This window comes from Cetorhinus maximus, chromosome 11 (assembly GCF_964194155.1).
Source record: "Cetorhinus maximus chromosome 11, sCetMax3.hap1.1, whole genome shotgun sequence".
Classification (NCBI taxonomy): domain Eukaryota; kingdom Metazoa; phylum Chordata; class Chondrichthyes; order Lamniformes; family Cetorhinidae; genus Cetorhinus; species Cetorhinus maximus.
In genome coordinates this window covers 2,648,942-2,671,133 of record NC_135889.1, presented here as the reverse complement: position 1 = coordinate 2,671,133, position 22,192 = coordinate 2,648,942, and the positions used below count along the sequence as shown (strand labels likewise).

Genomic DNA, 22,192 nt, shown 5'->3' with positions numbered 1-22,192 from the left:
CAGTGTTATCAAGTGGCACTTGCTTAGCAACAGCCTACTCACTGATGCTCAGTTTGGGTTCTACCAGGGCCACTCAGCTCCTGACCTCATTATAACCTTGGTTCTAATGTGGACAAAAGAGCTGAACTCCAGAGGCAAGGTGACAGTGATTGCTCTTTACATCAAGGCCACATTTGACTGAGTGTGGTATCAAGGAGCCCTAGCAGAACTGGAGTCAATGAGAATCAGGAGGAAAACTCTCCACTAGTTGGAGTCATATCGAGCACAAAGAAGGATGGTTATGGTTGTTGGAGGTCAATCATCTCAGTTCCAGGACATCACTGCAGGAGTTCCTCAGGGTAGTGTCCTAGATCCAACCATCTTCAGCTGCTTCAACAATGACCTTCCTTCCATTATAAGGTCAGAAGTGGGGATTTTTGCTGATGATTGCACAATGTTCAGCATCATTTGCGAATCCTTAGATAGTGAAGCAGTCCATGTCCAAATGCAGCAAGACCTGGACAATATCCAGATTTGGGCTGACATGTGGCAAGTAACATTCACGCCACACAAGTACCAGGCAATGACCATCTACGGCAAGAGAGAATCTAAACATTGCCCCTTGACATTCAATGGTATTACCGTCACTGAGTCCCCCACTATCAACATCCTGGGGGGTTACCATTGACCAGAAACTGAACTGGACAAGCCATATAAATACTGTGGCTACAAGAACAAGTCGGGGGGTAGAAATTCTGCGGAGAGTAACTCACCTCTTGACTCTCCAAATCCTGTCCAACCATCTAGGGAGTGCTCCCCACTTGCCTGGATGAGTGCAGCTCCCACAACACTCAAGAAGCTTGACACCATGCAGGACAAAGAAGCCCCTTTGATTGGCACCCACAAACATTCACTCCCTCCACCACTGCTGTGCAGTGGCAGCAGTGTGTACCATCTACAAGATGCACTGCAGAAACTCACCAAGGCTCCTTCGACAGCACCTTCTAAACCCATGGCCACTGCCATCTAGAAGGACAAGGGCAGCAGATGGATGAGAACATCACCACCTGGAAGTTCCCCTCTAGGTCACTCACCATCCTGATTTGGAAATATATCACTGATCCTTCACTGTCACTGGGTCAAAATCCTGGAACTCCCTTCCTAACAGCACTGTGGGTGTACCCACACCACATGGACTGCAGCGGTTCAAGAAGGAAACTCACCACCACCTTCTCAGGGATCATTAGGGATGGGCAATAAACACTGGCCCAGCCAGCGAAGCCCACATCCCAGGAATGAATAAAAAAAAGTACAATTTCTAGCCCCTCGGTGTACTATGGCTGAAAGGCCTTAGGCAGCGACTTTTCCCCATTGCGCCTCTGTGGTAGCTGCCCCAAGCTTCTCTGTGTCCCACAGCATGTAGCCCTGGACTTTGGAATGTGCTAGTCTGCAACACTCAGCTGATGAGTTCAGCCATAAATTAATAGGTACAGAAAAATTCTGAGGCTGGAGTATGTGACATTGAGGGATTAACGTGACCTCTCGTCCTCTAAGGTAAGATTTAAGCTTCATGGACAGATGAACATTGAAAACAGTTAAAATTCTGACAGTGTTGGTAGCTGTAGAAAATTGAAGGAAACCAAATCTGGCGTTTGTGGCCCTCGCACGTTGTCTTCAAAGCTGGAAACTGCTTGAGGCAGCTGTCATTCTGGTGTAGGAGGCATTGTCTGACCAGAAGGAAACTGCATGATGGACACTTTGGAGAATGACTCTTCAAGATAAAAGCTGTGATCCTTTGCCTGCTATGTTGATATGGTCGCTGAATGTTATGGAAGATGGGAAAACTGACAGATGCTGGAACATTTTTCTGCTTTCCCCTTGGTGGATCGGGAGTGATAGTTGCATATTTTGTCACTTGCAATGACGCAAAGTTCAGAACAACTCAGACCTTTGCTGCCGCTCAGTGATAATGTCCAGTCAGCCCATGTGTTATGAAAGTTATGACTAACGGCATCATCTTCACCTTGTATGATTGATGTGTTCTCAGACGCCACATGCAACCTTGTGCCATGGTTGTCAGATTTGTGGCTGTGATGTGTCCAAAGAGTAGAATCTCAAACGGTTTGGGTACATAGAAAGAAATTTGGCTGCTCTCTATTAGAGTTTGTTTTAATGCAAGATCAGAAGTGTTTGAATTCCCCCTAAACCAGCTAGAGTTGCATCATTATAAAGGAATGTTCACAGTTTAATATTTTAAATAGCACTATGTATCTATAACTATACTAACTATAACTGTGGAATGAGGAAAGGTTGGACAGACTGGTCTTATTTCCACTGGAGTTTAGAAGAGTGAGGGGTGATTTGATTGAAGATCCTGAACGGCCTTGACAAGGTGGATGTGGAAAGGATGTTTCCTCTTGTGAGTGAATCAAGAACTAGGGGGCACTGGTTTAAAATTAGGGGTTGCCCTTTTAGGACAGAGATGAGGAGAAATATTTTCTCCCAGAGGGTTGTGCGACTTTGGAACTCTCTGCCTCAGAAGGTGGTGGAGGCGGGCTCATTGAATATTTTTAAGACAGAGGTAGACAGATTCTTGTTAGGCAGAGGAATCAAATGTTATCGGGGGTAGATGGGAATGTGGAATTCAAAACACAAAAAAAAAATTCAGCCTTGATCTTATTGAATGGCGGAGCAGGCTCGAGGGGCCGAAAGGTCTACTTCTGCTCCTGTTTTGTGTGTTCCTTTGTTCATATATAAATTGCATATTTTTTGATAGAAATATCACCCCGGGGACTTAAAATGTTGCTATCTGCACAATTGTGTGGGAATGTTATAAATTAACATTGAGCGCTGCAGAATAGAGAAATATTTTATGAGTTAGATGCGCACCATTCGGTTATTAATTTGTGGCATCTTTTGCACTAAATTTCCATGTGAAATTTCCCAATTATAAAGGAAGAAAAATTAATTAATGACTGGTAGAATGTAGATTTACCTCAGTCCTGTTGTTCTGATCCCCGTGGTGAGCAACAAGCCAATAGAACAGAACCTGCTGAATGACCCCCAACGAGAAAATCAACAGAGAAGATTTCACTCCTTGTAACTTCTGACCTTTAGAATTAAACCAAAAGCAACATAAACTAAACATGAATTAACAGGCAAATTGCAGTTAATTGAGTCTTTAAATTACATTTTTAAACAGAAAATACAACAGATTTCACTGATTTACCAGACAGTCCACTTCATCTTTTATGGCACCGATTCCAGCCACAAAGCCTTTCAAAGCTGTGAATGTCCTCTGACCCAATTCAAGCTTCTTGTCTCCGAGGCTTCAGTGACCAATTCCCATCAGCTTTGCTGCTTCCTGGTTCCATGGTAGCAAGTTTCACCAGAAGGCACCATTTTCCATATCCTTCTCAGCTTTGCTTCCAGATCCAGCCTTTTTGGTCGTCTTTTCCAGCTGCTTCACCGCTTCTCCTCCTCCTCTCCTCCTTCAGCAGCACCGGCTGCTTGACCCATTAATGTTGCACTCCAGGTCACGTGGTCACCGGTTTCCGTGTTGCATTTAAATGCTCTGCCTCTTCCGATGTGCTTTGCTGCGCTTCCATTGCTGTCTGGGTGACGCACCACTCCCGAGAACCCTCTAATACTAAATTACAGGCAGTCAGGAACATCGGGAATCACCGGGCCGCAGAGACAGAGGAGATAAAAAAAAAACAAAATGGGCAGTGCTGCCACAGCATTGTACTCGCCAAGACGGTGAGGCTGCCGCCCTCCCTGCTCGCTGCAGGAACTGAGCTACCCTGCACCACCTGCACCTACCAAATAGCACTAGCTCCAGGTCACGTGGGCCCTTTCCGCGCCCTCTCAGAGACTCGCTCCAAACCCTGGCAACGCTGAATCTCGGCCCCCTTGTGCATGTGCCCCACATCCGCCAGCGGCATTCTGGGCCTGCCCCCCGCCAAGCGCATCATACCTGGACAAATTGAACGCTATTCGTTGCGTCAGACGTGAATGTAAACCTTTACCTTGCGAATGTTAACTCCGGACCGTTTGGACTCTAGGGTGGACTGGAGGATTGCAAAGGTTACACCCTTGCTCTAAAAAGGGGAAATAGGATAAACCTGGGTATTACAAGCCAGTCAGTTTTACGTCGGTGGTGGGGAAGATTTTCGAAACATTCACCTGGGGGAAAAGTTTAGCAGCCTCTTGGGCAAGTATGGACGACCAGCAGAGAGCCAGCATGGATTTGTTATGGGAAAATAACATCTGACTAACTTGGTTGAGTTTATTGTTAAAGTAACAGAGAGGGTGGATGAGGACAGTTTGGTTGATGTGTACATGGTCTTTCAAAAGGTGTTTGCTTATGTAGCATGTGTTAGCCTTGTTAGTAAAATTGAAACCTATGGGATAAAAAGGGCAGTCGCAGCGTACAAATGAAATTGGCTAATGGATAGAAAACAGGTAGCTGTGATGAATTTGTCTTTTTCAGACCAGAGGGAGCTATCCTGTGGTGTTATCCAGGGTTCAGTTCGAAGACTACTGCTGTTTTTGATATATATTTTAGCCTTGGACTTGGGGGTATAGGGCAGAATTTTGAAATTTGCAGATGACGCAAAACTTGCTTGTGCAGTAAACAATGAGGAGGATAGTACTAGACTTCAAGAGACATGCTGGTGGGATGGGTGGACACAGACCAGATGAAATCTAACGCAGCAAAGTGTGAGGTCATCTATTTTGGTAGGAAGAATGATGAAAGACGGTGTAAGCAAAGTGGTAAAATTTTCAAGGGCCTGCAAAAACCGAGACTTCAAGTATTTTGCTTAAATCTTCGAAGGTGACAGGACAGGCTGACAAAGCGTGTGGAATCCTGGGCTTTTCAAATTGGGGCACAGAGTATAAAAGACAAGAGGTAATGTTAAACCTATTTCAAGCACTAGTTTGACCCCAGCTGTAGGAAAGTGTCCAATTCTGGGCATTAACACTTTAGGAAAAATGTGAAGACTTCAGAGACCATACAGAAGAGATTCACTATTCCAGCAATGAGAAGCTGCAGTTATGTAAATAGACAGGAGAAGCTGGGGTTGTTTTCCTTGGAACAGAGAAGGCCACGAGGAGATTTGATTGTAGGCGTTTAAAATGATGAAGGGTTTCGATTGAGTAAATCAAGAAAAACTGATTCCGGTGGCAGAGGGGACGATAACTAGAGGGTATAGATTTACGGTGATTGGCAAAAGGACTGGAGGCAACCTGAGAAAAATCATTCATATGCACTAAGAGTGGTGAGGAATGGGAATGCACTGACTGCTAGGGTAATGAATACAGATTCAGTCATAACCTTCAAAAGGCAATTGGATAAATACTTGAAGGAGAAATAATTGCAGGGATAAGGGGGAATGAGTGAGGGAGTGAGACTAACTGGATTGCTCTTTGAAAGCACTGGCGCAGAAGTAATGGGCCGAAGGGCCTCTCCTGAACTGTACCAATCTATGATTCCATGATATTTTATACTATCTAATGAATGTTTACTATCTATTTATATTCTAGGGATTGTTCAGTCAAAACAAATATTGATGGAGCACATGATTGTGCTGGCGCTGTCTCAAATGAACAGTTAATTTGTCTTATGGCTTTCCATTTTTCCATTTAAACATTTAATAAATTAATAGGTACGTAGAGCTCTTGTGACATTTAGTGCACAGATGTCAAATGATTGAACTGCAACTGCAATAGAAAACATAGTCTTTTAACCGGAGGATATATCAATTATAACATTTGTGCTTCACAATGGAATACCTTTGAGGTGCAGTAATTGCAGTTCTGTGAGCAAGGTATTCAATCAGCACTGGCAAATTCTCGCAAAGCTCGACATAATAAATAAGCCGTGAATCTGATTTTTTTTGTTGATGATTATGGTTAAGAATTGTTGGCTAGGAAACCTACTGTTTCAATACTGCCAGGGGATCTTTAACGTCACAGAGAATTACAGAATTGTTACGGTGCAGAAGGAGGCTATTGGCCCATCGTGTCTGCACCGTACCTCCAAATGAACAACTCACCGAGTACCATTCCCACCCACCTTCTCCCCATAACCCTGCACATTCTTCCTTTTCAGATAACAGTCTAATTCCCTTTTGACTGCTTGAATTGAACCTGCCCCCACTGTACTCTCAGGCAGTGCATTCCAAACCCGAACCACTCGCTGTGTAAAAAAAAGTTTCTCCTCATTTCACTTTTGCTTTTTAAACTAATTACTTTAAACCTGTGCCCTCTTGTTCATGATCCTTTCATGCATGGGAACAGTTTCACCCTATCTGGCCATACCCCTCATGATTTTGAATACCTCTATCAAACCTCCTTTTCAACCTTCTTTTCTCTAAGGAAAACAGCCCTAACTCCTCCAATCTATCCCCATAACTGAAGTTCCTCACCCCTGGAACCATTCTTGTGAATCTTTTCTGCAGTCTCTCCAGTACCTTCACATCCTTCCTAAAGTGCGGTGCCCAGAACTGGACACAATGTCCCCTGAGGCCAAACTCGTGACTTTTAGAAATTTTAAACCTTTGTCAAAGAAATCAGTGATTCTATCATGTTGTCATGATTAGATTTCCAATAGTCTAAGGATACTGACTCTCTCTTATGATTTCTTCTGCAGGACATGGTACCCGTCATGGTGGATTATTGTCTTCTGCTCGAGCGCATGTAAGTCTCAGATGGGCTTTCCTCCATGAATTTGAATTTGCTTATATCTGTATTCAATCGTAAATCTTCATTTTTTTGTTTTGCTTTTGGTTTTAAAAAGATATTTATATTTGTAAGCACCTGTGTTTTGTTCTTTCCCTTCAAATTCGGGATTCATTAAGGCTCTAAAAATGTGCTTGGGCCCATTAAATAAGGTTAATATTGCTGTTGATGGTGGATAGATTTTATTTGGTCGCTTCTGTGAGTAAATAGATCCTGTAAAACGTAACTTCTTCAGCCTTGAACTGAGTGGTGTGCCTCAGCATTGAGAAGCACATTTTTCAGCTTGTTGTGTTAATCCTTGGTCTGGTATTTGAGAAATTCAGTGGCTCATAGATTTTTTTTTACTCAAATAATTTATCATTCTCTCCTCATAATTTTGACCTTGTCCATCTCTGCTTGTACCCCTCCAGTCACTGTGTTTGAAGTAGTGTTTTTTGATTAGTTCCCTGTATCTGCCTATCCAAGTTAGTAAGAAGTGATCAGTCTAGCTTAAGACTTTCAAATATTTCCACAACTGTTGCTTTTGTGTTATGAAACAACATTGCTGCAGTGCTAATAATGTACCAGTGAGTACTGGTGTGTATGTCAATCTATGAAGCAGATTTAGGAATGGATTAAAGCTTGCCATTCAGTCAGTGTTTGGCTTGTGGCACTTAATATTTAAGGATACAAAGTGTTCAGAAAGGATAGAGAAGGGAAAAAGGGGAGGTGGGGTGGCAGTACATATTATGGAAGACATTGTAATGTTGGAAAGAGGGAGTCCTTCAAGGGGCAAGGACAGAATCCATTGAGTTGAGAAGCAAAAAGAGTACAATCATGCTACTGGCAGAGTTCTACAGGCCTCCAAATAGTAAGAGAAAGATGAGCAAATTTGCCGGGTATCACAGACATGTGCAAGAATTATAGAATTGTAATATTGGAGGATTTTAATTATCCAAATATTGACTGTGATGATGTCAAAGGAAAGGCAGGAGGAGAAGGAAGTTCCAAAATGTGTTTAGGAGAACTTCCTTGACCAGTATGTTCCTAGTCCAACTAGGAATGGGTATTGCTGGATCTGGTGCTAGGGAATGAGGTGGGCCAAGTAGCCCAAGTACCTATGTGGGAACACTTGGTAAGAGTGATCATAGTATCATAAGGTTTAGATTAATAATGGAGAAGAGCAAAGAACAATCTAAAATAGAACTTTTAAATCGGAAGAGGGCTAACTTCACTGGGATGAGAAGGAATCTAGCCAGGTAAACAAAATCAAAGGCCAGTGGAAGAACCTGTAATGGAATATTGGGTAATTTTTAAGGAGGAAGTGCTTCAGGTACAAGCTAGGCACAATCCACCAAGGGCGAAAGGTAGGGTTCCATGGATGATGATGGAGAATATGATGAACCAAAAAAAATGAGGCAGTATGACGCATGCCTGGTGAATTCTTCAAGCATGAAACAGGTCAAATACAATAAGTTGAGAGGGGAAGGGAAGAGAAAAATAAGACTGGAAGAGAGAAAACATGAGAATAGAATGGCGGTGAACATAAAAGGGAACCCAAAAATTTTCAACTACCATGTAACTAGTAAGTGGGTAGTAAGAGGCAGACTGGGTCCTGTTAGGGACAAAGAGGGTGATACAAGCTTAGAGGGGCTGGGTAAGGCTAGAATAGTTAATGAGCACTGTATATCGGGGTTTACTAGGATAGAGGATGCTGACAAAATACCTGTAGAAGCAAAGATGGTAGAGGTAGTGGATAGGGTGAAAATTGATAAGTAGGATGTAATAGAAAGGCTGCTGTGCTACAGGTGGATAAGTCAGATGGTTTGCATCCTCAGTTTATGAAGTGTGGGTGAAGATAACAGAAGGACTTGAATCTTCCATAGATATAGGGGAGGTGCCAGAGGATTAGAGTGTGGCAAATGCGACACTATTATTCAAGAAAGTCTAAAGGACATTCCTAACAATTCCAGACCAGTTAGTTTAATATCAGTGGTGTGTAAGGTTTTAGAAACAATAATCGGGGGGAAAAAATCAACAGGCTCTTGGAGAGGTTTGAGTAAATTAAGGAGAGCCAACACGGATTTGTAAAGGGCAGATTGTGCTTGACCACTCATTGAATTTCTGAATTGCTGAAGTAACAAAGAAGGTTGATGAAGGGAATGTGATGGATGTTGTATCTTTGGATTTTATGAGCGTGGTTGACAAAGTATCACCTAAAGGGCTTGTTAACAAAATTGTGGCTCATGGAATAATGTCAGCTTGATTTAAAAATTGGCTTAAGGATAGAAAACATTGAGTTGTGGTAAGTGGGTATTTTTCAGTCCAGAGGATGGTAGACAGTGGTGCTCCCCAAGGCTAAGTGCTAGGACCACTGCTTTTTTTGATTATATATAATTGGCATTGATTTTGGAATACAGAGTAAAATTTCAAAATTTGAAGATATCACAAAACTTGGGGGTGTGGCAAATAGAGGATGAAACCAATCAACAGCGACAGGACAGATAGGCTAGCAGAATGGGCAGACAGTGACAAATGGAATTGAATACAGAGAAGTGTGAAGTGATGCATTATGGCAGAAGGAATAAGGAGAGGCAATATAGACTTAATGGCAAGGTTCTAAGGGTGTGCGGGGACAGAGGGACCTGGGGTTCGTGTGTGAAGATCTTTGACATGTTGAGAGAGTTTGGTCAGCAAAGCATCTGCGATCTTGGGCTTTATAAATGTAGGTATTGAGTACAAAAACAGGCAAGTTCTGCTGAACCTTTATTAAGCTCTGGTTAGGCCAGAACTGGAGTATTGTGTTCAGCTCTGGTCACCACACTTCAGGAAGGAGATGAGGGGCTTTGACAGGATGTAGGGAGGCTTACCAGAATGGTACCAGGGATGAGGGATTTTAGCTATAAGGTTAAGTTGGAGAAACTGGGGTTTTTCTTCTTGGAGCAAAAGAGATTGAAGGGAGATTTGAAGGAGGTGTACAAGATTATGACAGGCTTAGATAAGGTCGACATTCCTATTCGCTGATTAGTACATGAACTAGAGGATAATGTGGGGGAATGGGACTACCTGTCTTGCTGTACAGAGAGTTGCATGGAGAAAGAAAAGCTGATCCTATTAGCTGATAGACAAGGACTAGGGGTTAGAGTGGGGCGATAGGACTGACTAGATTGCTCTATGAAGAGCTGGCATATGCTTCTTGTGCTGAATGGCCACCTCCTGTGCTGTAAGAACTGAGTCTGATAATGGCTGCTATGTACCTTGGTGCCAGCTGTTTGAGCTTGTGCAATCCATAAGCCAGATGGCCACGATAGCAAGGAAGACGGTCTGATTACAGCAAGGTGTACTGAAGATGGATGTGCTGAAATTAATTTGTTGATCTACAAAGCCTTGTCATGGTGAACGTTTCCTATATAAATTGCATTTGTCTACTTTGCATATGCTGCACAGCTTCTCCTTCAAAATAAGGAATACCATAGAATGGTACAGCATAGAAGGGGTTGATTTGGACCATCATGCCTGTGCTGAAAGCTCTTTGAAAAGAGCTAGGCATTTAGCCTTATAGTCCTGTAGATTTTTCAACTTCAAGTACTTATCTAATTCCCTTTTGAAAATTATTGAATCTGCTTCCACCGCTGTTTGAGACAGTGTATTTCAGATCACGACAGCTCACCGTGTAAAAATATTTCTCTTCATCTTCCCTCTGGTTATCTTGCCGAATACCTTAAATATAATATCCAGGTGCTAATATGGGGAGGAATTTTAAAGTGCACAGACTGAATCTATTTGTGTTGTAAGCCTGTAAGAAATAAGACGGAGTAGTTGAAATTTGCGAGCTGGATACTCGTACATGCTTTCCATTAGAGGTCAGTCTTGTGATGCAAGGGAAACTGCTACAGAGTCTGACACTTGAGCTTTTCCCCTCAACTTTGCAAATTATCATCAATCATTTATGCCCATCTGCTGTGTCATTTGGATACAAGTCTTCCTGACATTTCACAACGTAAAACTGTCAACTGTCTCACTATGTTGCTTGCATAACAGCAGTGTAACATTAATTGTATGTGAAACACTTTGAGATGTGAAGAACATAATAAGTGCAAGCCTTTTTAACAGCACTTAACACTATTAGTACATTTATTTAAAAAATATTTTTTGACAATATTATCCTGGTTTTGATGTTGAATGCTGTCATCAATTAGTGACTATAATTTACATGTGAGACCATCAGATTGTTTTTTTTTTGTACATTCATGTGATGTGGCTGTCGCTGGCTAGGCCAGCATTTGTTGCCCATCCCTAATTGCCCTTGAGGAGGTGGTGGTGAGCTGCTTTCTTAAACCGCTGCAGCCCAGTGATGTAAGGGAGGGAGTTTCAGGATTTTGACCCAGTGACAGTGAAGGAACGTTGATATAGTTTGAAGAAGGAATGATATGTGGTTTGGAGGCGAACTTCCAGCTGGTGGTGTTCCAATGCATCTGCTACTCTTGCCCTTCTAGGTGGTAGAGGTTGTGGGTTTGAAAGGTGCTGTTGGAGGAATCTTGGCATTTTGCTGCAGTGCAGTTTGTAGATGGTACCCACTGCTGCCACTGTATGTCAGTGGTGAAGGGAGTGAATGTTTAAGGTGGTGGGTTCGGTGCCAGTCAAGTGGGCTGCTTTGTCCTGGATGGTTTTGAGCTTCTTGAATGTTGTTGAAGCCACACTCATCCAGGCAAGCAGAGAGTATTCCATCACACTCCTGACTTGTGTCTTGTGGATGGTGGACAGGCTTTGGAGAGTCAGGAGGTGAGTTACTCACCGCAGAATTTATATGTTTAGCCCAGTTCAGTTTCTGGTCAATGGTAACCATAAGGATGTTGATGGTGGGAGATTCAGTGACGGTAATGCCATTGAATGTTGGTGGGAGATGGTTAGATTCTCTCATGTTAGAGACTGTCATTGCCTGGCATTTGTGTGGTGTGAATGTTACTTGGCACTTATCAGTCAAAGACTGAATGTTGTCCGGGCCATGCTGTATGCAGGCCTGAGCTGCCTCAGTATCTGAGAGGATGTGAATGCTACTGAACATTGCAATCAACAGCAAACATCACCACTTCTGACCTTGTGATGAAGCCGCTGAAGATGATTGGCCTAGAACACTCCCTGAGGAATTCATACATATGAACACATGAATTAGGAGTGGGAGTAAGCCATTTGGCCCCTCAAGCTTACTTCGCTATTCGATAAGATCAGGGCTGATTTAATAATGTCCTCAAATCTACATTCCCGCTTACCCCTGATACCCTTTGATTCCCTTGTTAGTGAAGAATCTATCTACCCCTGTTAAATGACACTGCCTCCACCTTTTTCTGGGGAGGAAAGTTCCACAGACTCATGACCCTCTGAGAGAAAAAAAATGTCTCCTCATCTCCGCCTTAAATGGGAGACTCCTTATTTTTAAACTGTGTCCCCTAGTTCTAGTCTCTCCCGCAAGGGAAAACAGCATCCACCATGTCAAGTCCCCTTAGGATCTTGTGCATTTTGATAAGATCACCTCTCATTCTTCTAAATTCTAATGGATAGAGGCTTAACCTGTCCAATCTTTCCTCATGAGAACCCTCTTCCCCCATTCCAGCAATCAGCCTAGTGAACCTTCTCTGAACTGCTAATGCAATTATGTCCTTCCTTAAATAAGGAGACCAAAATTGTACACAGTACCCTAGATGTGGTCTCACCAATACCCTGTACAACTCGAGCAAAATATCCCTACTTCTGTATTCCATTCCCCTTGCAATAAACAGCAACATTCCATTTGCCTTCCTAATCACTTGCTGTACCTGCATACTAACTTTTTGTAATCCATGTACCAGGACACCCAGATCCCTCCATGTTTTGCGATCTCTCCCCATTCAAGTAAAATGCTGCTTTTCTATTCTTCCTGCCAAAGTGGACAAGTTTGCATTTTCCCACATTATACTCCACCTGACATGTTTTTGCCCACTCACTTAGCTTATCTATGCCCCTTTGCAGACTTCTTATGTCCTCTTCGCAAATTACTTTTCTGCCTATCTTTGTGTCATCAGCAAATTTAGCAACCATACATTCTGCCCCTTCACCCAAGTCACTGATATAGGTTGTAAATAGTTGAGGCCCCAGTACTGATCCCTGTGACACCCCACTCACTACATCTTGCCAACTTGAAAATGACCCATCTCTGCCTACCTGTCAACCTGCAAATCCTCTATCCATGCTAATACATTACCCCTACACCATGAGCTCTTATTTATGTAGTAATCTTTGATGTGGCACCTTGTCAAATGCCTTCTGGAAATCTAAGTACACCTAAGTAAATCTAAGTACTAACTCCTGCAGCAATGTCCTGGGATTGAGATGATTGGCCTCCAGCAACCACAGCCATTTTCCTTTGTGTTAGATATGACTCCACCCAGTGGAGAGTTTCCCCCCTGGTTCCCATTGACTTCACTTTTGATCGTGAACTGGATGCACCCTGATATTTTTCATCTTGTGATGTCTAAGTTTCTATGATCTGGGTGACATTGTAGTTCTTGTGCTCCATGTCTTGTCTAAGAAGTGAATTGCTCCCAAGATTCATATTTTTAATAAAAACAGAAATGCTGCAAATACAGAGACAGACCCATTAGATCAGTAAAGTATTAAAGAAAATAGCTTAATCCTTCAGGCATCAACATTTGGCTGATGGAAGGAAGTAAACCTGCAAAGTTATCATATTTTTTCCCTTTAAGGATATTGTTTTTTATTTCATATCTCCAGTATTTTGATGAAAGCAAAGTACTGCAGATGCTGGAAATCTGAAATAAAAACAGAAATTTTGAGTTTTCTTCCTTTTATTTATTTTAGTTGTAAATTGGTCGTAAGAACAAACATTGTCATTATGAAAAAATTAAACATTAGATGTTTGGAAGCTTCAGGCAATTATCTACATTTCAGATTTGCATCAAAGCTCAGGGGATGAAAAGCTGTTGCAAGATCTTAATATTCTATTGATGTTTCGACCATTTACTTTCAGAGCAAACTGGGCATCTTCTGGTGCAGAAATAGATGTATTTTTTTAAGAAAGCTTTCAAATCTTTGAGCTTTTATTTGGCTTTTAATGTGGCAATGGTGACTTAAAAAACACGTGTGAGAATCATGAGTAAACCTTGCTCTGACTTGTCCCAGTTGGCATCATTAATGTTTTAGGAAATCCGTATTCATTCTAGAATGAAATCTTGTTCATCAGGCTGCAATAACTAATCTTCCCTTTTATCAGCCAACGGTTTATATAGAAATTTAACACTTATCCACTTATTGATTCAGTGAATTCCACATTATTTTCACATTTTACAAGGTATAAATTGGTAGATATTTTTGGTGAATTTGTGCATTGAAGGAATTGAGACAGGGATGTGGTCTTGAGTTGATGGGTGGGGCTATGTCTCTGTCTCTCACTCTCTCTCAGGCTTCTTCTTTAGATTTCCCATGTCTAACAATGAAAAGCTCTCACCCTTGCATGAAAATCCTAGAATAATGGTGTTTCAGAAATGCATGAATTCGCACAACTCCCCCTCTATATGACATTAGGTGAAATGATTTGAAAACCTCTAACTCCAGGATTTCGAGGGATCTTAAGTCTCCCTCACTATTGTAACGATCTTTGCTGTTCTACGATTATGGCTAAAGCAGATTTTAAATGTGGAGAAATGTTTTAATATCACATTCTACTGTGAATGCCACAAACCTGTGCTGAAAGGTACAACGAGGTGTTCCTGTGAGTCTGAAGTTCGATTTTGTGAAATGTTTTGGTGCCAAGGATATCTTATGGCTGGTGTGTCTTATTTTGCGGAACTTGCTTCTTTTCTCTCTGTTCACTGTGCTTTCACTAAGCAACACCAGTTAGTAATTACAAAAATGGAATATGCAGGAATCGCAGAACAGTCACTGCTGCCTAACTGCTGTCTGCTGATAAATTAGTCGTGGCTTTTTGCTGGCCAGCATTGGAACAAACTGTTCTCCTTTATCAATTTTTTAACATCTGCTTCAAAAGTTACACTGTTTTATTAATGCATTTTGTGCATTTTAAATAGTGGCAAGAAAAAAACTGATAGCTACTGCTGCTTTCCATTGTTTCCCAACTCATTTCTTTGTCTTGTATCGAGCATTATTCTCTTATATTGTGACCATCATTTAGCCATGCCACTGGTGAACTGGCCACTGAGGGATGTGGGAAAGCAGTCCAGATATCTTCCCTCCCTGTCTGTGTGTGTTAGTACAACTGCGCTTATCCACTTTGTCTTTCTTCATCTTCTATATTTTATTCTGCCCGTAACAGTTTCCATTTCTTTTCATGGTTTTATCATTATTTTCCCTTCTTCCATCCACATTGTTGCTCCAGATAATACATTTCTCCCAGACATTCACAGGATCCTGCATCCAATCCTGATTAATGTGTTCCCCTTGCTGTCTGCGAGCTCACTCTTCTGCTTTCTCCTCTGTTATTGGAACGAACCTCCTGAGAGGGTGGTGGAGGCAGGTTCGATCGAGGTATTCAAAAGGGAATTGGATTGCCATCTTAAAAGATAGAATGTGCAAGGTTACGGGGATAAGGCAGGGGAGTGGGACCGGGTGGAATGCTCTTTCAGAGAGCTAGTGCAGACTCAATGGGCCGAGTGGCCTCCTTCTGCTCTGTAAAGATTCTGTGATTATCTGCCTTTGGGGTGAGCTTGTCTGTTTTATTGACACTTTTTGTCTCGACTGCTGGTTATGTAGCTACTATCAGAAGATACTCATTTCCTGTTAGCTTTCTAATTTTCCTTTCACTATAAAGTATGCAGACATTTGGAATAAATTATTAGTGGAAATATTGGATGCTATGTTGATAACCACTTTATAACTGCTATTAAATTATTTTGAATGTTTTAGGAGCCTGAAATTTCCCCTGTTGCTGGAGACATGGCTCATTTGTCTATCTCTCTCTCCCTTGAGAAACTTGTGACGACTGTCAGGCTGGATTAATATTTTGAGGTTTTACTGGGTTATCCCGGAGTTTAGGATTGCATTCTAACAGCTTTCTCTTGAAAGTAAACATCCATTGGTACAATCCACATGGGTAAACTGGGCAAATTGGAACTGATCTGTATAAGGAACGGGTTTGATCGAGATCAGATTGGCTTCAATTGTAAATCATTACAAGAGAGTTGAGCATTTTCTTCCATTGTTGGCTTTGATGTGTGTGGTTCAACATCATTATTTGTGCTGTGCACAAATGAGGTGATTAGATAGCTACTATTTTTTGTGTTCAATTTGATTGTGGAGGGATGTAAGATATAAAGATGTAGATGTCACATCGATCCTACATTAGTTGCCGTGCTCAAAGTTGAATGGAAGGTTAACTGCAGCTTGGGAGAGGGTTAGGGGCAGGGCTGGATCTGGGAATAGATCAGAAGTACAACAGTCTTTGTCCAATACAGCTCATTTGTGCTATCTCACTGCAGTGAGACCTGGACTGTGTATCAGCGCTAGAGAAATTCCATTAGCAATGCCTCGGCCACATCCTCCAGATTCAATGGGAGGACTGTCGAACAAATGCTTGAAGCCAGCTCCACAAACATTCAGGCATAACTACTGCAAAATCAACTTTGATGTACAGGGCACTATGTCTGAATGGCAGACAACCATCTCCCCCACCAGGTCCTGTTCTCTCAACACTTAAATGGCCAACATTCCAGGGAGGACAAAGAAAACGCTTCAGAGAAACTCTCTTTGAAGCAGCATGTGGTGGCATTGACATTAATGATTGGGGGAGCTTGCTACCAATCACTCAAAATGGCGATAACTTGTCCATCAAGCTGCATCACACTGTGAGTCACAACGTCTTAATGATGCGGCAGAGCAGCAGCAGAGAAGGAAAGAAAAGGAAGCAAATCCTGCACTCCAGACCCCACTACCCCATGTGCCCAAAGACCTGTGGGTCAAGGATTGGCCTGTTCAGTCACATGAAGACCCATGGCAGAAACTCACAATCCTGAGTAGACGTCATCCTCAATTTGAGGGTCAGCCGACACTGTCGCCATCAATAACAGAGCGAAAAATCTCGAAGCCACAGCATTTTCTTATTGTTTTATAAACAGTGTCTTTTGTCCAGACCTTGCCAGAAGCAATACGAAGTGGTGTAGACATCAGATTAGAAGCAGCGTGAATAAATAGGCCTTCAGTCTCCAGCCACAATCTATATTTGTGTTCCTTTGTGTTTTAGGCTTATCTTGAAACTGCATTCCCTCAGCCCATACAGTGGGGGAAGAGAGCTGAGCAACTTTGAATGCAGAATGACTGTTTGAATTATTTGTGACCCTGCAATGTTGGAAACCTAGTTAACACTCAGTCAGCACTGCTTCGATAGACAATCATTTCTTCTTTTGTTCCTTATTGTAAGTTGTTTTATTTTTAAATGCTTGGAAGAAGAAGCTGTACTCACTGAACAGAGTAATTATAAAGATAAAAACAAAAAGCTAAAAGCTACTGCGGATGCTGGAAATCCAAAACAAAATAAAAACAGAATTACCTGGAAAAACTCAGCAAGTCTGGCAGCATCGGTGGAGAAGAAATCAGTCAACGTTTCGAGCCCTCATGGCCCTTCAGCAGAACTGAAGCATAGTTTCAACAAGGGAGAAATATAAATTGGTTTAAGGTGGGTGGGGGGGAAGAGACACATTGAGGGTGTGGTGTGAGCAGATAATCAAAAGATGTCAGAGACAAAAGGGTCAAAGAGGTGTTGAAGGTGGTGGTCTTTGTCTGAGAAAAGTGCTAATTAAGAATGCAAGACAGGATATTCAAAGTACAGCTCTAGTGGGGGTGGGGTGGAAAGACTAAAGGTTTTAGTTTTAGATTTAAAAATAATGGAAATAGGTGGGGAAAGAAGAATCTATATAAATTATTGAAAAAAAAGGCGGGTGGGGGGGGGAAAAGAAACGGGGTGGGGATGGGGGGAGGGGGAGTTTAAGATCTAAAGTTGTTGAATTCAATATTCAGCCCAGAAGGCTGTAAAGTGCCTAGTCGGAAGATGAGATGCTGTTCCTCCAGTTTGCGTTGGGCTTCACTGGAACAATGCAGCAAGCCAAGGACAGACATGTGGGCAAGAGAACAGGCTGGAGTGTTAAAATGGCAAGCGACAGGGAGGTTTGGGTCTTTCTTGCGGACAGACCGCAGGTGTTCCGCAAAACGGTCGCCCAGTTTGCGTTTGGTCTCTCCAATGTAGAGGAGACCGCATTGGGAGCAACGAATGCAGTAGACTAAGTTAGGGGAAATGCAAGTGAAATGCTGCTTCACTTGAAAGGAGTGTTTGGGCCCTTGGACGGTGAGGAGAGAGGAAGTGAAGGGGCAGGTGTTGCATCTTCTGCGTGGGCATGGGGAGGTGCCATAAGTGGGGGTTGAGGAGTAGAGGGTGATGGAGGAGTGGACCAGGGTGTCCCGGAGGGAACGATCCCTACGGAATGCCGTCAAGGGGGGTGAAGGGAAGATGTGTTTGGTGGTGGCATCATGCTGGAGTTGGCGGAAATGGCGGAGGATGATCCTTTGAATGCGGAGGCTGGTGGGGTGATAAGTGAGGACAAGGGGGACCCTATCATGTTTCTGGGAAGGAGGAGAATAATACCCTTCTCCTCCTTCCAAGGGCACAGAATGTACTCTGGGGTGGGGGACTTCAATGTCCATCAGACTACTTTTCTGTTAATCCACTACTGGATGTTGGATATTTCCTCCAATTAAAAATTGGGAAGTTTGAAGTAATTGCTTTCAGTCCCCACTCCAAACTTAATTCCCAAGCTACTGACTCCATCCCTCTCCCTAGCAATAGTCTCAGATTAAGCCAGTCTGTTCATTATCTTGATGTCATATTTGACCCCAGATTGAGCTTCTGACCTAATATCTCCTTATGTGGCTCAGTGTCATACTATGTTTTATAATACTCCTATGAAACACTTTGCGACGTTTCATTACATTAAAGGCGCTATATAAACATTATTTGTAGTCTATCATCAAGAGTGGCTCAATAGCAGCATTAGATATGGTGCTGGCTGAATCCTGGAGGACATATCCACCAGAATGTGCCTGGGATAGGTGGTGAGGGAAAAACGTACTTTTCCCTGTTCTCACCAATCTACCTGACATAGATGAATTTTCCATGGCAGTGTTGGTAGGAGTGACCACTGCACAGTCCTCATGTAGGTCAAGTCTCATCTTCACACTGAGGACACCCTGCATCATACTGTGTGACATGGCCACTTCACTAAATGGATTAAATTCAGAACAGATCTAGAAGCTCAAAGCTGAGTATCCGTGAGGCACTGTGGGCCATCAGCAGCAGCAGCACTATAGCCAATCACAATCTATAACCCCATGGCCTGGCATACCCTCACCCTGCCATGACCATCAAGCCAGCGGACCAACAATGCTTCAGTGAGGAGTACAGGAGAGAATGCCAGGAGCAACACCAGGCATACCTAAAAATGAGCTGCCAAGCTGATGAAGCTTCAACACGGGATCACGTACAATAGTGGAACCAGTATACTATAAACAGAGTTAAGCAATCCCTAAACTGATGGATTGGATCAAAGTTCTGTAGTCGTGCCACATGAGGTCGTGAATGGTCATGGACAAGGAAACAGAGGAGGAGGCTCCAAAAACATCCCCAGCAATGGAAGAGCCAAGCACATCAGTGCAAGAAACGAGGCTGAAGCATTTGCAACCATCTTCAGCCAAAAGTGCTGAGTGGTTGATCTGTCATGGCCTCCTCCTGAGGTCCCCAGCATCACAGTTGCTAGCCTTCCACCTTTTACAAAGTGCAATCAAATGGTGAACAAGTCAGAGGGTGAACCAGTGCAAATGTTGCGAGCACATTAGATCTTTGTCTGCCGATATGGCCAGCAGTAACTCTATCCTTTAGCGTGGGATATTTTCTCCATTAAAGATGCTACACAAATATAATGTTATAATATCTAATTTCATGATTCATGTGCTTTACATGTTTTAGGAATTGTAATGTTAAATGCAAGATAAATGGAAACATCTGATGGAGAGTCTGGCAAACAGCCCTGAAGTAAATGCAATTCAAACAAACCTAGGATAATTACAGTTCAAAGGATAACCTGTGTTTATTTAGTAAGGTCAGAGTTGGAACCAAGAAACCTTAGACAACGCATAAACCCATCTTTGAACTTTTCATAGGGACTGGAGGTCTGCAGTTACTTTAATGTGGGATTTGGATTATTCATGTTGTTCCCAGATTAAAGAACCTAAAAGCACCTTTGAAACAAGAGGGTTTCTTAGTGGGACCAGAAAGTCTGGAAAAAGGGTCGTTAACTCAGTTAGAGATCTAAATTATTCATGTGTGTCCCAGAGTCAAAGGATTGTTTTGAAGGTAAAAGATAATTAATTTACATTCTTGTGGGAACATCCCAAATATGCTATGTTGCTATGGAGATGGGCTATCCGGGGAGGTCCTCCTTTGTGTTGTGATTTGGGTTTATCTGTTTGTTTGCTCACAGAAAACAAGCAGTCAACTTGGAGAAGGCAGAGAGAGAGGATCTGCCAGAAACTATACAGCAGCTGTGGGACCGAGAGTAAAGGACTATTAGCCACTCGGGGTTTTCTGATGTGGAACCCCTGAGCAAGAATGCAGTAAGGCCCCAAGCTTCAGTTGAGAAGCCCACGGGAGTGAGGTTTTAAAGAAAAGTTGGCGGGTCACTTAGCAAAAAGCTAATGGAAAGATCCCCATGCAATTTTGTACCTCAGGGAATAGCTGGAACACAGAAGAAAAATCCAAGTGAATTCCAGAGAGCTGTGGCGTACTTGATTTGAATTCCAAAAGGCAGAGTGAATGAACCCTCAAGACCTCATAACTTTATAAGAGAACGCCTGGGTGGAATTAGGAAGTAAAAGGGGAGAACTGGATTTGTACTCCAAGCCTTGACAAACTATTGTGTTGAGTTAGCGGTGCTTGCTATGTCGCTTTTTCTTTACACATAGTAAAGTTTGTTTTTTGTTTAAAAGCATAAACATTTTATAGCATGGTTCTTTCAGTTACTAGCTGGGTGTTTGTATTTCTCTTCAAACATTAACGGTCTCTAGGGAGATTGTAACAACAAGTTGTAGTTATTAACCTTAAGCTAAACTCTGATACACCTTTATGTGTCCTACATTTTTTTTATCCAACTATTCTAGATTCAACTTCTTTCCCTTTTATGTTGTTGTTAAGTCTTATCCAACAGATAAGGGTCTGCTACTTGTACACAATATAACAGCTAATTGTCAGTTTAAAGTGGACACAAGTTCATCGAGTAATGGATAAGTTGTAGCTCTGGCAATGAATTGCATCTTTTTTAAAAAAAAAAGACACCCAGGATTATACAGCTTGAAATTCTGCAGCTTAGTTTTCCTGAGTAAATGTTTCCTTTCAATATTTTTTCGTTAAATTGTATTGTTTGAGATCAAATTTCATCTCATTCCAGATATGTGACTGCTTCCAAAAACTCCTTCTGACTTCTGTTTGTTAAAAAAAATAAGAAAAAAGCCACCTTTTTATAATAAAATGCACTTCTTTCTTTTGTTACAGAGATCTACTATTTGGCCAGATCTATAATAAACTGAGTGAGATCTCAGTGGCAAAGGGAGTGTTTCTCGAATGCCTGGAACCATATATTTTGAATGACAAGTTGCCAAGCATCACCCCACTGGTAATGAAGGATCTGCTCATCCACTTTCAGGACAGGGACATGATGGAGAACATTGAGGCATGCATAGTACATATGGACATCACCAGCTTAGACATTCAACAGGTGAGCAATACACATTGTTTGATTTTTGGGTCTGTTTTTGCCTTTTTAGTTTGTTTCGTCCCTTGTATATCAGATCACTCTGATGGAAATCCCCAACTCCTCATACCTTCAGGAGTATCTATCCTAGTCTTAAGATCTTGCTAAGCTTTCAGTAATGTGTCTGGAATAATAAACAACAGCGTCTTCCCTGGAATGTTTTTATTAAGCTACTGGATTGACTGCCTACATAAGATCTGTCTCTAGTCTTCAAAGAGAACATCACAAGGCTTTGTTTTCACTTCATTATAAGTGATCAAACAAGTAACATAACAGAGGTGGAACAGTCATATGCTTATAGTAGAAAGTCTATTCTTTAACTCAAATGAGAAACAGCAGAACATAGAAGAGTGGAGAATAGAACAACATCTAGAAATGAAAAATACAATAATGAATAATCGGCATGGATTTCGAAAGTAAAAATCTTACTTGATCAACCTTATTAAATTTTTTGAGGAGCTAACAGACAAAGCCGACAATGGTAATGCAGCAGATAATGCAGGTAATTTATCTGGATTTTCAAAAGGAATTCGATAAGGTTCCCCATAATAGACAAATGAATAAGGTTAGAGAACGTGGAGCCCGGGGTCAAGGGGCAGGATGCATTGCTAGCTGGCTTCAAATCAGAA

The 22,192-nt window shown here is 42.1% G+C and overlaps 1 protein-coding gene across 2 annotated transcripts in view; it reads left to right on the top strand.

Moving 5' to 3' along the window:
• vps8 (VPS8 subunit of CORVET complex) overlaps positions 1-22,192 on the top strand; it is a 570,202-nt gene that overhangs the window by 108,397 nt on the left and 439,613 nt on the right. For both annotated transcript variants that reach the window (XM_078551411.1, XM_078551410.1), the window contains exons 20-21: positions 6,635-6,681; positions 21,305-21,527. In XM_078551411.1, coding sequence (XP_078407537.1) covers positions 6,635-6,681; positions 21,305-21,527 — 270 coding nt within the window. The remainder of the gene's footprint in view (positions 1-6,634; positions 6,682-21,304; positions 21,528-22,192) is intronic.